The sequence below is a fragment of the Planococcus citri genome, chromosome 3 (genome assembly GCF_950023065.1).
Source record: "Planococcus citri chromosome 3, ihPlaCitr1.1, whole genome shotgun sequence".
Classification (NCBI taxonomy): Eukaryota; Metazoa; Arthropoda; class Insecta; order Hemiptera; family Pseudococcidae; genus Planococcus; species Planococcus citri.
In genome coordinates this window covers 65,193,897-65,209,804 of record NC_088679.1, presented here as the reverse complement: position 1 = coordinate 65,209,804, position 15,908 = coordinate 65,193,897, and the positions used below count along the sequence as shown (strand labels likewise).

The window sequence follows — 15,908 nt, the reverse complement described above, 5'->3', positions numbered from 1 at the left end:
TATAACCTGACGAAAAAAATAAAGTGAAGTTAGTTAAGCACTTTTTGGATATTTTTTTCAGAATTTTGGGAATGAAAACTCCGTTTATAATGCCCAAAATTGGGCGTCAACTGAATTTCATTTTTTTACCTCAAACGGTGGCGGAATGGTGAATTTTTAGAATTTTCAAATAAGCACAAACTCGAATAAATCGATGCACAAAAATAATTTTCAAACTGGAATGTACAAATTTTAATAAAAAAATACCGGGTACTTTATCGATCATGAAGGTCATTAACAAGCACCAGTTGCGAGCACACAAGCTTAAGAATATTTGAACAGGTTTTACGGCGTTTTTTGGAAAATTGGAATTTCTAAAAAGTAGCTGGAAGCTTCAAAACCACTTGAAACCACCTGCAGTCCACTTCATATCGTATTAAAATTAATTTGCGGAGTAAATTTCGGCTTTTTAACTCCATTTGATAACATTTATAATATGAAAATTGCAAGTTTCAAAAATCTGCTGGAGACTTGAGGAATTTAAAAAAAAGTTGCGGGAGGCTCCAAAATGACTTGAACCCTCCTGAAGTCGTCTTCAGGGAGTAAAATTGTTGTGCCAAGTAAATTTCAACTTTCCATCTGCATTTGATGAAAATTTCAAGTTTCAGAGATTCACTGGAGGCTCCAGTAATTGCTAAAAAGTCGCAAAAGGCTCCAAAAAACTTGAAATCCACCTGCAGTCGACTTCGTAGCGTATTGAAATTAGTTTGCTAAAATGAAGTTTGGCTTTCTAACTCCATTTGATGAAATTTTGTGGAAGTTCAAGTTTCAAAAATCTGCTGGAGGCTCCAGAACTATTTAAAGTGGTTTGAAACAGTTTCCAATTGCGCAACGCTAGGAAAATCACCATAAATTATAAAGCAAAGAAAGGACGATTTTCAAGCTTGAAGCTTCTCAAATTATTTGAATAAGTTTTTGAAAATTTTGTGTCTAAAAGTACCGTTGTAAGCACAAATTTTGGAAATGACTTTTAAAAGGAAGCTGCTTAGTAATTTTTTTTGAATCCTTTCCATTGGGTACAATTTCCAAAACGCACGCCCAAAAAATAAAATAATTTGGGCTTAATTAAAATTATGAAAAAATTATCCAAACAAACTGCAACTGCAAAATTTGATTCGGAAATTTCAACTTCAGAAATCGCTTTTTCTCGTAGTACACCTGCCAGCCCGCCTAATACAATTTTCTTAACATTGCTTCATAATTTCCGATAGAATTGTGTTTAAATTGTGCTTCTTATGTTGGGTTAAAATTTTCAAAAAGTATGCAATAACAGCCGAAAAATGTAATCGCGAGAAGATAAACATCGGAAATTCTCCTTTCTAGTTGCATGCAACTACTAACATTTTATATTACCAGAAGAAAAACAATTTTCAAATTTAAAGCAGCTCCTTCAATTTTTTTGGAAATCTTACAGACGATTTTTTTCCAAAATTACGGGCGCTGAAAAAACATTTCGTTGTATCATGACTATTGACTGTCCATGACTGTCGAAAACAGTTTCCAAAAGTTGAAGTTGCCTAATCGATTTTTCAAATCCTCTACAGCGGTTTTTTCGAGTGCCTGAAAGGGGAAAAATTTACTAGGTTGAGTTAGGCAACCGAATTTTTTAATATTTTTTTGGGGTAATTTTTGGAATATTTTACGCCCCCAAAAAATATCATTACCTGTGGGTAAATGCGTGAAAAATCGCATCACAATTCTCGAAAAATCATTGAACTTATGACAAAAAAAAGATGATTCTCAAAGTCAGAGCTCCCAATAAAATTTTTCATATGATTTTTGATAATTTTTTTGAAAATTTTAGGTCATAAAAATAAAATTTCCGAGTGCAAGTGTTATAAATTGTTCGCAAAAAGCTACAAGAATGAGTTGGGTTATGTAATCAAATTTTCTTACCATTTTTGGATGTTTTTTTTGAAAATGTTGGCCTCAAGAACTATCACTACGAGTGCACGTATAGAAAATTGAACCAAAACATTTGAGAAGTTATCATACGCCAAATAAACGACTATTTCTAAATTTAAAAACTCCTCAACCAAAATTTTCAGTCTTATTAAATCAATTTTTCAAAAGTGTTGGGTCTGTAAATGCCATTTTGAGCAACGTGTTGGAAATTGCTTACCAAAAATCGCCAAAAAAATTACATTCTCACCATAAATAAAGCTCTTTAAAGGTAAAACTCTCCAGTAAAACTTTTCGGTGATTTTTGGATGAATTTTTCAAAACTTTAAGTACAGAAAATGCTATTCTGAGCGCACGTATTGGAAATTGCACACGAACAGCTGAGAGAATTGTATTATGACGAGGAAAAGCAATTTTCAAAGTTGATGTTACGTAATTAAATTTTTCAAACAAATTTCAGCTTTTTTTCGGAAATTTGGGTACCAATATGCCATCAAAACGCTAGAAAAATTATAACCTGGCGGGAAAAATAAGGGTAGGTTATTCAATCAAATTTTTAAGCACGTTTTGAATACTTGTTTGAGAACCTCGCACCGATACTTTACATTTTTTGAGACTAAAGTTTTCAAAAAGTTGTCAGAGATATAGTTTGAAAGATTTGATTAGCTTGGTTTGGATTTGAAGATTGATCATCTTAGGCATTATTGTCATAAAATTATTTTCTTAGTGTGTGGACTGAAATTCTCCAAAACACGCGCTAAAACTGATTTAGGGCCAAAAATTTCGAAAATTATCCAAAAGCTACCAAAAAAATTTCAGGAAAATTTATAACTTTGGTAACAGCCTTTTCTGGTTATATTAATACGCTAATACCTACCTACATATCGTTTGTAGTGATTTGGTACCATTACTGATGCACAACCATGAAATGGTACCTATTTAACTAACCCTAAACCTACAAGAAATACAATATTCGGAGCTGCCCAATCAAATTTCGCGAACCTTTTCGAGGGATTTTTTGAAAATTGGGGTCAAAACATAAGATTAGGTCGTACCTACACAACAATGCTCGGAAAATTGTTACCTATATGGCAAAGAAGAAAAAGATTCCCAAAGTTGAAGATTTCGAATCCAATTTACAAGCTTGAGGAAGCGAGGGCAAAAACGTTAGAAAATTCCTATTTCGAGAGGTAAAAAAGCTGTATTTTCTGTGTTTTTTTATGGAGAGGTTTAACCTCTTGAGGTGTCACACTCCGATTTGAACAGGACCATGATTTTTGGAAAGGGCATGGTCTGAATCCCCCAAAACCAAATTTTCAGCTGCCCAAATTCATTTTTCGATTTTTGGCAAATGTTTGAAAATTTAAAAATGAATGTTTTTGATGATTTATGCTTTTGAAAAAATATGTACCTACTTGATCAGTAAAAATGATCTGAATAAGCCCTAAAACTGATATTAATTCCCCAAATCCAAATTTCGCCATTTCCAGCCATTCTGGAGTCTCCCTTGAAATTCCGATCTTACAAATTTCATTCTAAATTTGTTCCTTCACAAACCCGACAAATCGAAACGATTAACAAGAACGAGACGTTTTTTATCGAGTTCTTCAATGTACGAAAATACTCTTCTCTGATTGGGTAAAAATCAAAAAAGTTCGCAATAAGAGAATGATTTAGTAAATAAATCAAACATCGGTCAACATTCCAAGTGATCATTTTTTGATGATAAGCTGGATATCACACTTTTTTGAAAAATCATTAGTTGATTATTATTTTAGGTATAGTTTCATGATATTTTGTGATTGATTATCAAGGGTGATTCCATATTCCAAGTGATTATTCAACAGATGAATAATCAAATAGCTCATTCTTGATTCTGATGGTCAAAAGCAAATATCAATCACACAGTACCGAAATCACGAAAAGAACTGAAATTAAAATTACAGGGTTTTTGCAAAACAAAGGTTCCACTTCGCTTTCGAACGAGTTTCCAAAATCCAAAAAGGGAAATGTTGAAAAATACATGAAACAGCACAGTAGCCGTTGAAACTGGAACTCAGAAAGATTGAATGAGAAATTATCATTTTTTGACCAATGAGAAGAACAGATTTCAGCTGGAGTTGAGACTCGAAGTATCTTTGCTTTAAATACTCGTCTCTGATTGGTCAAAAAAATCTTGTTACCTATTTAATTTTCTTTTCGATTTTGAAAGCACTATTAATTATACCTAATGCATCAACCTAAAACATCTTTCAACAGAAATACTCATTTCTGATAGGTCAAAAAATAAAAATCGCGTTAAGAAATTTTCTTTTCGACTTTGAAAGCTACATCACAATATTTTCCGCGGAGAAAACACTTCAGCTCTTTCAAAAATTCTTGGAAATGCTTTCGATTCATATTTTTGGCTTCAACTTTTGAATCACCATTTATTCAGAGGTTGAACTCATGATTAATTTTCTTAATAGATCTTCAAACACAAATATTCGTTTTTCAATTGGTCAAAAACAAGTTTATCCACATTTGAGCCGATTTAGGGAGTGACTGCTCAAGAGTGGTTTTTTGATCAGCTTTTTTCATATTAAAAATACCTATCCAAAAAATCAAAAGTTTCCCGTTTGCGAGGAAATTTTTGAAATTTGCACAAATCGTATTTTCTCCAGAATTAACCCTCGAGGGTGAATTTCACTGTTTCGAGCCGTTTTTGGAGCCTCCAGCGCGATTTTCTGAATTTTTCGTGTTTTATTATATGATATACTATTTTCAAAATCGGCTCAAATGTGGATAAACTCGTTAAACAGGTCGAGTTATGTCAAAGAAATCACACCAGGTACAAGTATAAACAACGATTCTGCAATTTCAAACTTTCCAATCAAATATTTTGGTCATTTTTGGAATTTTTTTGAGTGTTGAGCCCAAAAAATACGATTTTGAACGCGCATATTCCAAATCAAGCACGAAATTCTAAAAACTTATAATATGACTGATACAAGCAAATTATGAAAACGAAGCAACACTTTGGCCTTGGTTTTCAAAGATTTGTGCTCAAAATCAAAACGCTAGAAAATTTTACTATAACTAGAAAAAATTATTTCGAAACTTCAATTGATCGAATCGAATTTTTTGGACTTTTTTGGATGACTTTTTGAGAATTTGGGACACAAAAAAATTCCATTTTGAGCGCATGTATAGGAAATGGCACAAACACTCAGAACAATTGAAATAATTCCCAAAAATAGGATTTTTGGAAATTAAATAAACTCACACAACATTTATTTAAAAAATTGTTCATCACGCTACGAAAATAATTCCAAACTCTTGAGAAATAAACCGCGACTAACAAAAATGTATCACAAATTATCATCATTAAGTACGGCAACAGCGCACTGATCTCGATCTATGCTGAATTTATATTCGAGAAAAGTATATATATCAATGGATCTCGGTTTCAACGCGGATCTTCTGATCTCGCTTTCAGCGTGTGCTATATAGTTTCAAAAAAATGCACAAATGTTCAAAAAAGGGACTGAAGTGCCCTCAATACTTCTCCAAATGACAAAAAAACTTGGAAGATTTCAACATACACGGATTGAACATATACATTATTGGGCTTCACGGAAGTGATCTCGTTTTGCACGTTGTATATGACTGATCTCGGTTTGCTACAAATATGTCTATATATATATATATATATATATATATATATATTTGCTAGCGACCAGACATGTCAACTATGCTTGGCATATATACTGAAAAGTGAACAAAATTTTAAAATTGGCATAATTTCTGTTCTAAATCACTTATCAAAATTTTATTTGCAGATTCAATCTAATATTGAAAAAATCTATGTGTTGAAAAAATTAGTCAGATTTTTAGGCTAAATTTTGGAGAAAAATTTTGAAAATGGAGTCGAAGTAATTTGAATTTTAAGAAAGTTAAGACACCATAAGAAAGCTTGAACAGCATAAAAATTTTTGACGTTTTTAATTTTTCCATAGGCCAATAAAATACTGAAAAATTTCAATTCAAATTTGTTGTCGTGCATACTCAGGTTCGATGTATTTACATACATCTCCACCAGCGCATCACATTCTACACACTACAAATTGACTGTAGACCCTGCGTTCGTCCTCGCGCCTTGATTTCTAAGCCATGCGCCCTCTGGTGGAAGTTTCTGAAAACTCATAGTTGACTTGTATAGTAAAATGAACCCATGACTTGTCAACTATAGTTGACAAGTTGGTCAGTCCACTTGTATAGTAAAATTAACCCATTCATTAGTTGACAAGTCTGGATACTAATACCTATATATATATATATATATATAAACTTTAAGGAAACCTGAAAAAAAACTAATGGTCCCACAATGATCCCAACACCCCAAAACGCAAAGAAAATTTACTCCGGACCGAAACTGTCACAGTTGAGACAAATACAGTACCTGACTTTTCTTCGAAAAGCCGGTAAAAGGAGTTTTTTTTCAAAAAATGAAAGACTTCCCATTCGTAAAATTTATTTTGCATATTTTCGCAAAAACTTTTCTGTCAAGTACAAAGGGGAATCATTTGTTTTTCCGGGCAATAATTTTTTTTGGCAGTCACAATTTTATTTGGGTGTGGATTTCATTTTTATTTCGTTTTAATACGATATCGAATTGTGGTTCGTATTAGGTACCTTAATTGTCGTTCTGAGCTCGCGCGTTTCAAAAACGGAGTACACGCCCTAATGCTACACTCCATGACGTCTTCTTTGTGGGAGCTCGACTTTACTGGGGGCTGTAAAGTACTTCGTTGATTTTCTACACCAGATCGCGGAAACGTTTAAAAAACTATTAAAATTGTCTTCGATAAGACGATAAAAATGTATTCGATTAATTCTATGCGTATTTCAGGCACTGTCTTGGCACCTGTTGTATGGTACTGCTCGTGCGTTTGTATCTACGAGTGAATTGCGTAAGCACCTATGTAAACATTAAAAATTCATAAAAACACAGTAATCCATCAGTCGTCAGGTGATTCACAAAACTTTTAAACACAATCTGCTTATTGTTCAGCGATTTATTCACATAAATAAAAAATGAACGTATAGCTAAGAAATTATTTTGAACGATTTTTCTTCGCATATTTCGTGTGATTTTCAAAGTAATACCTACCTAGTGATAAAGAATAGACTATCTTTATGGTTAATGATCACCAATGCAGAGTATTCATTCAACTATGAAGTCCTTACGAAGTTTATTCGTCATTTTATCAATTTTTTTACTCATCGAAGAAACAATCTCAACGAAAGGTAATCCAAGAATCGTTGCCTTTAAAATATTTCAATTGTAGAACTGACATTACATACCTACTTTGGTACGATAATTTCGATTTTCAGAAGTTTTCGTACCCAGAGATGGTATAAAAGATCCATTGGCTATAATACGAGTATTTAAGGGAGAGTCGTATTCGTGGGAACTCGCTATTCCTCATGCTACAGACGATGTTAGACTGGCAGGGTATTATTACAACAACAAGCACGACGAAAACGGACGAAGAGATTACTTCTTTATCGCATGTGCTGTCTCTCGCGATAATGAGGATATAGAAAAGTGGAGGGAAACTGACGAGTCTTTCAAAGAAAGCATCGTGTTTAGAACTGTGGATTACGAAGGCCCAGATACAAAGTGCACTGAAAAGTCAACCCCATCGATCCAAAAATTAAAACTGACAGATAATATGAATAATCCGATGTACTGCGGAAAACCAGACGCAGAGCTTTACGAAGTTGGATTTCCGGTAAAAATAATTTATGTATTTGAAAAACACGTACGGTTTAAATAATTCTCCATGAAAAAAAATTGAATGAACCTCATTCTACCAAAATTGAAGTAAATATTGAAATTTGATCTTATATACCTACTTTATCTTCAATCTCCGAAAAAAGTTACATATTTCAGGAGAAAAACAAAAAAAAACTTTTAGCGTTTTTTCGTGTTTTCTACCAGACTACCACTGATAATTTTTTCAAAATTATTTGAGTGGAGGTGGACTCCACTGCTTCATTTAAGAAACACGAATTGCACGATGTCGTCCCCTCCCCCTAAAATTTTAAATAAAAATGAGCTGATGTAGAATTATTCAAAAGTGACCTCGCGACCTTTCAAAATGGATTATAATTTCAAGGAAATTTCAAATATTTCAATAAAAATATTTTTTTATCATTTTTGAAAAATTTTGAGCTCAAAATTGAGAAAAGTGTAATGCGATCAATCAAAATGAGACTACATACTGTGAGAATTTCATATACTTATCACAACAAAAATATTTTTTGAGCATTTTTTTTTTTATCAAGTGTCATGATTTTTGGAATTTTTGAAAAAAAAAGAATTTGGATAACGTTTTGCAAAAACATCAAATGAAGAGTGATATTCCAAAACTCGCTCTGTCCATTTTCACAACTTTTCAGGAGAGAGAAAAAACAGTTTCCCTTTAAACGGGTAAATTGTCTTTTTAGGCGAGTTTAGCACTTTATTTGGGTGGATTTATGATGTAGGAGTGTAGGTATACATTTCATCCACTAAATACTGCTGAAAAAAATTTCAATAAAAATGAACAAAGCGCGTTTTGGAACATTATTTTTTTTAACATTTTTATTGAATTGGCTATTTAGGTGAGTTTAACACCTCATTTTGGTAGGTTGATGATGTAGGAATGTGAGTTAATACTTCATCTACCAGGTACCACTGAAAACCCAACTTTGATAAAAATGGACAAAGCTAGTTTTGGAATATCACTCTTCAAATATTTCAATAAAAATTGTTTTTTGAGCATATTCTTTAAGAATTTTGTGTTCAAAATTGAGTCATATGATTTTCGGAATATCCGAAAAGTGTCAAGAGACCAATCAAAATTTTTAATTTAACGACAGAAAAAGTGAATTGCACGACAGAAAAATCCCACGACGAAATCGTGTTTTTGAACGACAGGGATTTAACGACAGTTTTGGTCATTAAAACGACAGCATTGAACGACAGACCTTGAACGACTAGCATAGAAAATTCACGCCATGAAAAAGGGAATGCACGACGAACATGGGAAACCCCGACGAAATTATTTGAATTGCCCGATACCCCAAATTTTTGTCCTCTTGTTTGAATTAGTGAACATGAATGGAGCAGTATTTGTGAATAATGAATGGTACGCTTGTTTCAATAAGTTAGTGATATCTTATCATTTTCGTTTCATTCATGTCTTTGTTGAATAGTTATATCCGAAGTTTTGGCGATGTAGGTACCTGCTCAGTACACATACATTGAACTACGTACAACATTACCTAAATTGGACTTCATATTCGTGCTCGGGGTGTTCGTTTCATATGGAAATGACACCAACATTATGAAAATAGCTCAATTCTTAATATAGTAAAAATTGAGGTGGGGGCAGGGGCACTGGAGGAGTGTGGATGAGGGTAACATGAAATTGGACGTCATATTCGTGTTCGGGGGGGTTCGATTCATATGGAAACGATACCTCGTTTACCAAAACAATAATTTACACCAGAATCCATTTTTAACCCCCCTCTGTTGGTTTTTTCAATTTTTGACCACGGCAAACCAAAAATTTTTTTTTGAAAAAAATATATGTTTTTTAGGGGTTAAAAACACACTTAAAAATGCTATTCGCATTTTTGTGCTGAATCATGATCATTGCTAAAACAGGCAAACAAAACTAAAAAACGCCATTTTGAGGGGAAAATATGGGGGGAGGGAATTGAAATTTTTTGTGGGGATACCTCTTATGGATGTTTACAACATGCCAAAAAATTTAAAAAATCGGTTCACATGGGGCTGAGAAAATTTTTTTATTGTAATTTCAGAAACGGGGGGTTTCTCAAAAACGGGGGAGGGGTCTGGGGGTCTGAAACTTACCTAACGGAAGGTGCTCAAGAGTACCCACCTTCCATGCAAATATCAACCCTGAAGCTCTCGAGGGCAAATTCACCATACTTATCCACCTATAGCCTGTGATTTTGTGAATAAATTCGTCGCTATTATCATTATGTCGTCGTTCATTTCCTAAAGTCGTCGATGCATTTCATTCTATTTGTCGGGCATACACTGGCGTTCATTCGATTTTCTTGGCGTGCACTTCAATTTTTGTTGTCGTGCGATTGTTGAAAACTATTTCCGTCGTTAAAAAAGTGATTTTGGGACGTTAGCATCTGTCGTGCAAAACACTTTTTTTCTGTCGTTCGAATGATTTAATCTGTCGTGCCGATAAATGGCACCCATTTCAAATACCTATTACAAAATTTATTTATTTTATTTATTTATTTATTAAGAGCCATTTACAGCAACTTAGGCTAGGGGCCCTATATTAAGACAAACTTATGAGTAGGGTATATACAATTATACATATCTAGAAATAAATATTCTAGGGGGTAAACTCGTAACTTTTTTCTAGATTAACCAGCAAACTCATAACGTTTTGACAAACTTGTAACCTTTTTAGGACGTGACTTTTCGATGAGGTGCCATATGAATCTACAAGGTGTGGGGAGTCTACTGGCAAAGTTTGAGCAGGGACGTGAGATTGCTGTTTATACAATTTCACTTTTGACTCAATTTTCAAATGAGTACATAGCCTAATTAACAGGTATGAGGATATGAGGAAAAGGTTTTTATTGTCAAGAATCATTTTTTACGTTTTTTACGTTCTTTTTGGTGATTTTGGTGGTTGAAGATGTCCTCTTTCACATGGCGTGGTCAAAAATCGTCTAAAATAACTTTTTGACTGCTGAATTTTAATTTTAAGTTGATTATACAGGTCCAAATTTTCGTGTTTTTCAATCTAAACATTGATTTTATGGGAAAAGTATGCATCCTAGGAAAAAAATGTTATGAAGGAAATTGTAGAGAATTAAATTTCCTTTCTGCTTAGAGCTGGTTATTTTTCTGTAGGATGCTTTGTTAAAAAAGCATTTGCGAAAAACAGAGACGTATGAGACTTTTAAAAAAAAGCTTTTCTGAAAAATTGATGTTTTGGCAATGAAATACCTTTCCACAGGTGACCCAAAAATCAAGTTAACGAATATAACGCGGCCTAACATCGAGTACTATCAGGCCTATGGGGTGAGGTGACGCGTCGAGCGTATGCACAGCAACGAAGTTACAGAGGGGTCTTGAGATTGCTGTTTATACAAAACGTTATGAGTTTACCTGTATGCGGCTATATATAACGTTACAATCAATATAAAGAAATGGGCTACCTGGGTTTTTAAGTTATGGGTAAGTTTTAAATTTTTTTATCTAATTTAGTAGAGTAAAGAAATTTGATGACATTGTCTATGTGAGTGGGGTCATCAGAAAGGAGGACTTGAAGTTGGTTGGAATTTAGAAGTCTGGAGCGTTCATTTTGGTAGGAAGGACAGTCTATTAGTAGATGAGCATTGTTTAAGGGGATGTTGCATTCTGGGCATGATGGGGGAGGCTGTTTGAGGAATATGAATTGGTGAGTAAGAAGAGAGTGGCCAGTTCTGAGTCTGGTGAGAAGAACCTCAGATCTACGCTGAAGTTGTTCAGAAGTTTTCCATAAGGATGTAGTGTTTTTTATTCTTTTTAGTTTATTTGAGCTTGGGATTAGAGACCATGAAGATTGAAACACTTCATGCATTAAAGTTTTTGAATGGAGCTTTAGGTCTGATAGAGGGATTGGAATGTTGGAAAGGGGGAGGTGCAGGTGTGCTTGCTTAGCTATTTTATCAGCCAACTCATTACCATGAATCTGGGAGTGTGAAGGTATCCAGCATAGTATGGGTGTGCTGTTTTGGAAGAGTTGCACGAGTTCAATAATTTCAAGTGATATAGGATGTGAATATTTTGATGTATAGTTTTTTTTATTGATAAAAGAGCTGATAGTGAGTCAGTAAAAACTGTAACTTTATTTAATGAAAAATCAAGGGGATATGTTATTGCAGATTTAATTGCATATAATTCAGCAGTGAGAATGGTGCAAAGGGAGGGGAGAGCAATGGGAATAGAGGTATCGCCATGAATGATAGCACATCCAGTGAATTGTTTGGTTTTTGAGCCATCAGTATATATGTGACTGTGTTCTTAATACTTGTCAAGAAGGAGAAGGTGAAAATATTTTTGAGCTGAAAATTTAGTACTGATTTTCGGGACTCTCTTTTTAAAAATGCCTTGATGGGTTAAAAATTTCGAAAAATCTGATACATTCCCATCAAAACCTATGCATGCACCTATTTAGCATTTTCGAAGAATTTTTTATCCGAAATTCGAGTCAATTTTTCAAGTTGTGACACGATCTATTAGAATAGAAGGTAAGTAGATAATGCACTCAATTTTGAGTTTAAACTTTTTCAAAATTTCTCAAAATGAGTCAAAAACGATAAAATGTAGAAATTTTTGATTTTGTGGCAAAATTTTAATCAAGTTTAATTAATCACATGGTAACTTTTCCTGAAAAAAAAAACGAAAATAATTATCCAATTTCAGGCTAATATTCTTCAAAAATGCTCAAAAATTATTTTTGTTTTATTATTTAACTTTCCGCCACATTTTCAACTTATCTGTATAGGTCACAAGGTCACTTTTGAATAATTCTACACAAGGAAGAAGTGAAAAAAAATCAAATCTTCAAATTACTTGAAAAAACCGCTCGTTATAATTATATATTTTTGAAAATTTGATTTTTTTTCACTTTTTCTGAAATTTTCTCACTTTGGTCAAAAATTCACTTTTAAACTCACATTCTTGGAATTTCGCGGTAACCATCTAAAACAGGTAGTCGAAAAAGTGCCCAGTTAGCACCGATCAATGTTACACCGCCTAAAGTTCATTGTTGGGCCTTCCAGGAGCGACTTGAAATTTCTGTAGAAAATTTGAGAATCGCTGAAAGCTCCAAAATGACCCAAAACTACTCGTTTTTAATGTGATGAGAGTTGAATTGAAAAAATTATTCACATTGGTTCATTTTTCTCAAAAAATTCATATTTTATGAAAGAGTTTAAAAATCACCCTAAAAACCTTTTTAATTTATGAAATTTTCAAAAATTACCCAAGAATCCAAAAATGAACTTGGAGAGTCCTAAATAAATGCTCTTCAAATATAGCTTGGCTTTGTTGTAATCCGAGAATGTGCGTTCAATAGGCTCCCTTGTTAAGGAAAAATTGAAAACATGAATTGTCTCCAGAAATGAACAATTGAACATATACCAATTTTCGAGTGTGGGGGTTTAACTGAGCCCACAAGAACAAGGCAACCTTGAGTTTTTCTTCAATTGGCCAAATTTTTTTCCGATTTGAGCGTGTTTTGATTAATAACATGTACGATTTTTCAGGTATTGGTGAGCGTAGAAGGCCCGGTAATTTATCATTCAATACCTAATTTGAACAATTTCAATTCAAGTTTTTCATCATATTTCTAAACATGTGAATTTTACACAGACTGCTGAATTCATGTCTCTTTACAAAATATGTCATTCCAAAGCGGAAGGCGTAGGAACGCTATACACAATTCACAAAATAGTATCACCAGATTTACTGCTATTGGAAAAGAGAACGTGGGGTACACCTAGAATAATGCATGCGTTCAAATCTTACTTGGATGAAGATCTTCATAGCGTACAAAAATTCTACACCGTAAGTACGAGTAGGAAACGAAAATAACCGCAAACTTGCGTCAGTAGGTACCTACTAATTTGGTCCTATATTAAAAATTGGAAACTTTACCACTAGGAGACCAAGAGCTACGTTTACCGATTCGTTGGTCCATACTTTATGCCAACAAAGATTTGGGAAGAGACAACGAGGTTTCCTTTTAATTTCACACCCGTTAAACACGACAGTATATTCAGTGGATTGCTTAGATTTGACAAGTTCATCCAAGTATTCAGTAAGAAAGTAAGTTTGAGCAAAACATTGGTGCATGATTACAAAAAAGGCACCATTGCACAGCACGAGTACCTTCGCTTCTAACTCATAATAATTAAATGCTTGTTCTCAGAACAACACTCCTTTGACAGTGTATTCGGGTACTTATGAAAAAACAGTCGCGATCCCTTATACTGAGTGGTGTGGCTTGAAGAAATGTTCCGAAGATGTGTCAATTGGATTGTTTTGGAGGATACTTGTCGACTCTAGAGACTATGCTATCGTCATAGTAACCCAACTTACGCAGATCGACTGCGAATTCACTGAAAACATATTATGTCAAGATGACAATTCCCGTCTCATGTTGGAGCGTTATGGAAAAGGTGGAAAAGGTGGTTGTATGTACAAGTGCCCTGCGACAGACAGGATGATTGAAGAATTAGGCTTACCAGCGACCCAATTAGGATTGAAGCACAAAGGAGTTTTATCTTTACGTGTACCAAAGATGAAACCGAAAAACCAAGGAACTGGAGGTGCATCAGATGCAGGGGCACAATCTCACACTGAATACGTTGATGTGAGTGCTTTCATGGGAGATGGTGCAGCTTTCGCTGCTGCTGTGATAGCTGTTGACGGATTTGGAGGTCTTGCATCAATTATGGATATGGATGCAGGTGATGCCGGAGGAGGTTACGGTCACAGTGAAGGGGGTAATAACGATGGTCCTGGAGAGGGAGGTGCAGGTGGTCCTGGAGAGTGAGGTTTTGCAGGAGAAGAAGCTGGTTGAGAAGAAGAATGAAGAGCTTAAAAAATATTTACTTTTTTTTGCAACTAAAGTGATCCAAAGGCAAACATATCAAAATGTTACCTAATTGAGTTGGCAAGCTGAAATTTAGCATTTTTTCTCTGTGTTTTGTGTCTCTTCACTCCCCCTTCTTAAAATCAGTTTCATCAAAATCTTATCCAATTAAGTTAATTGCTATAATATAGTATGTTATATTGTACCACACTTTCACCAGTTTTCAAATTTTGTAGATCAACTAGAGGAGGTTTTGAGTCATTCTAGAACCTCCAGCCACATTTTCAGAATTCCAATTCATCAAAAAAAAGTTCTCCAAGAAAGCTGTAATTTAATCGATGCGTTTTTCCCGCAATTCTGGATCTTGCAGCAACATTTTGAAACTTCCAATATTCTGAAGAAAAAAAAAATGCCATAAAGTCGGTACAAATAAATGCTTGTTAGCTCATTTAGGCACAACTTTGTTTTGTTAGTCTTTGCAGTTTGCAGTTTCAAATTCCTCAAAACAGTCAAAGCTCAAAAATTGAATTTCGGCACAAGAAATTTTGGCCAATTTTTCTACCGGTTTTAATTTTTTTGTCTATGCAAATATACACACACAACGCCATATACCTACAATTTAATTAGGTATGAAATGTATGTATCTATGCTCGTACGTATGGACATTATTTAAACATCATGTATAAACTGATAAAATGCTCATTCCGTGGTCAAATAAATTTTTTAAAAAAGAATCACCCTGCTATGTAAAATAATTCTATGATTTTAATCACTACAACAATAAACAATACCTACACCATGAACTGCAGAATTGTGATTTATTTTATATTCCAGTAGGTACATACCTATTACCTATCCATCTATAGGTATCAGAACACGTTCAAATTTTCCAATTTGTTTGAGTTGTATGTAGGTCCACAAATTTGAAAACTGAACAATATAATTTTTTAGACATTTCAAATTTTGGAAGTAAAAGCTGATTGGTCATAGATTGAATGAAAGAAAAAACATTTAAAAATAATTTATGATTCAAGAAATTGAACGATCTGTTTTTCTTATGTGATGAGTTAATTTTTCTGCCCTTGCAGGTGCTCAAAAGTTTTATTAAATAGGCATGTATTTTTGAAATACACATAGTAATTCTGACTTCTGAGAAAGGAAACCAAAGTTTGAAAAACATTTGAAAATTTGGTATTTCAGAAATGAAACAATTTGTTAGTCTCTTCATTACTCAAATTTGAGTCATAAACTCATAATTATAGAAAATATGGGGCTCTCGACTTTCTAATATCA

The 15,908-nt window shown here is 33.8% G+C and overlaps 2 protein-coding genes across 6 annotated transcripts in view; both read left to right on the top strand.

Moving 5' to 3' along the window:
• Positions 1-15,908, top strand: part of LOC135842102 (uncharacterized) — a 186,879-nt gene that overhangs the window by 99,073 nt on the left and 71,898 nt on the right. The window lies entirely within an intron of this gene.
• LOC135842095 (uncharacterized) lies at positions 6,749-15,445 on the top strand. The gene is made up of 6 exons (XM_065359439.1): positions 6,749-7,230; positions 7,318-7,718; positions 13,285-13,308; positions 13,391-13,585; positions 13,682-13,846; positions 13,950-15,445. Exons 1-6 carry the CDS (start codon positions 7,137-7,139, stop codon positions 14,574-14,576), a joined length of 1,506 nt encoding a protein of 501 aa, XP_065215511.1. The 5' UTR covers positions 6,749-7,136; the 3' UTR covers positions 14,577-15,445.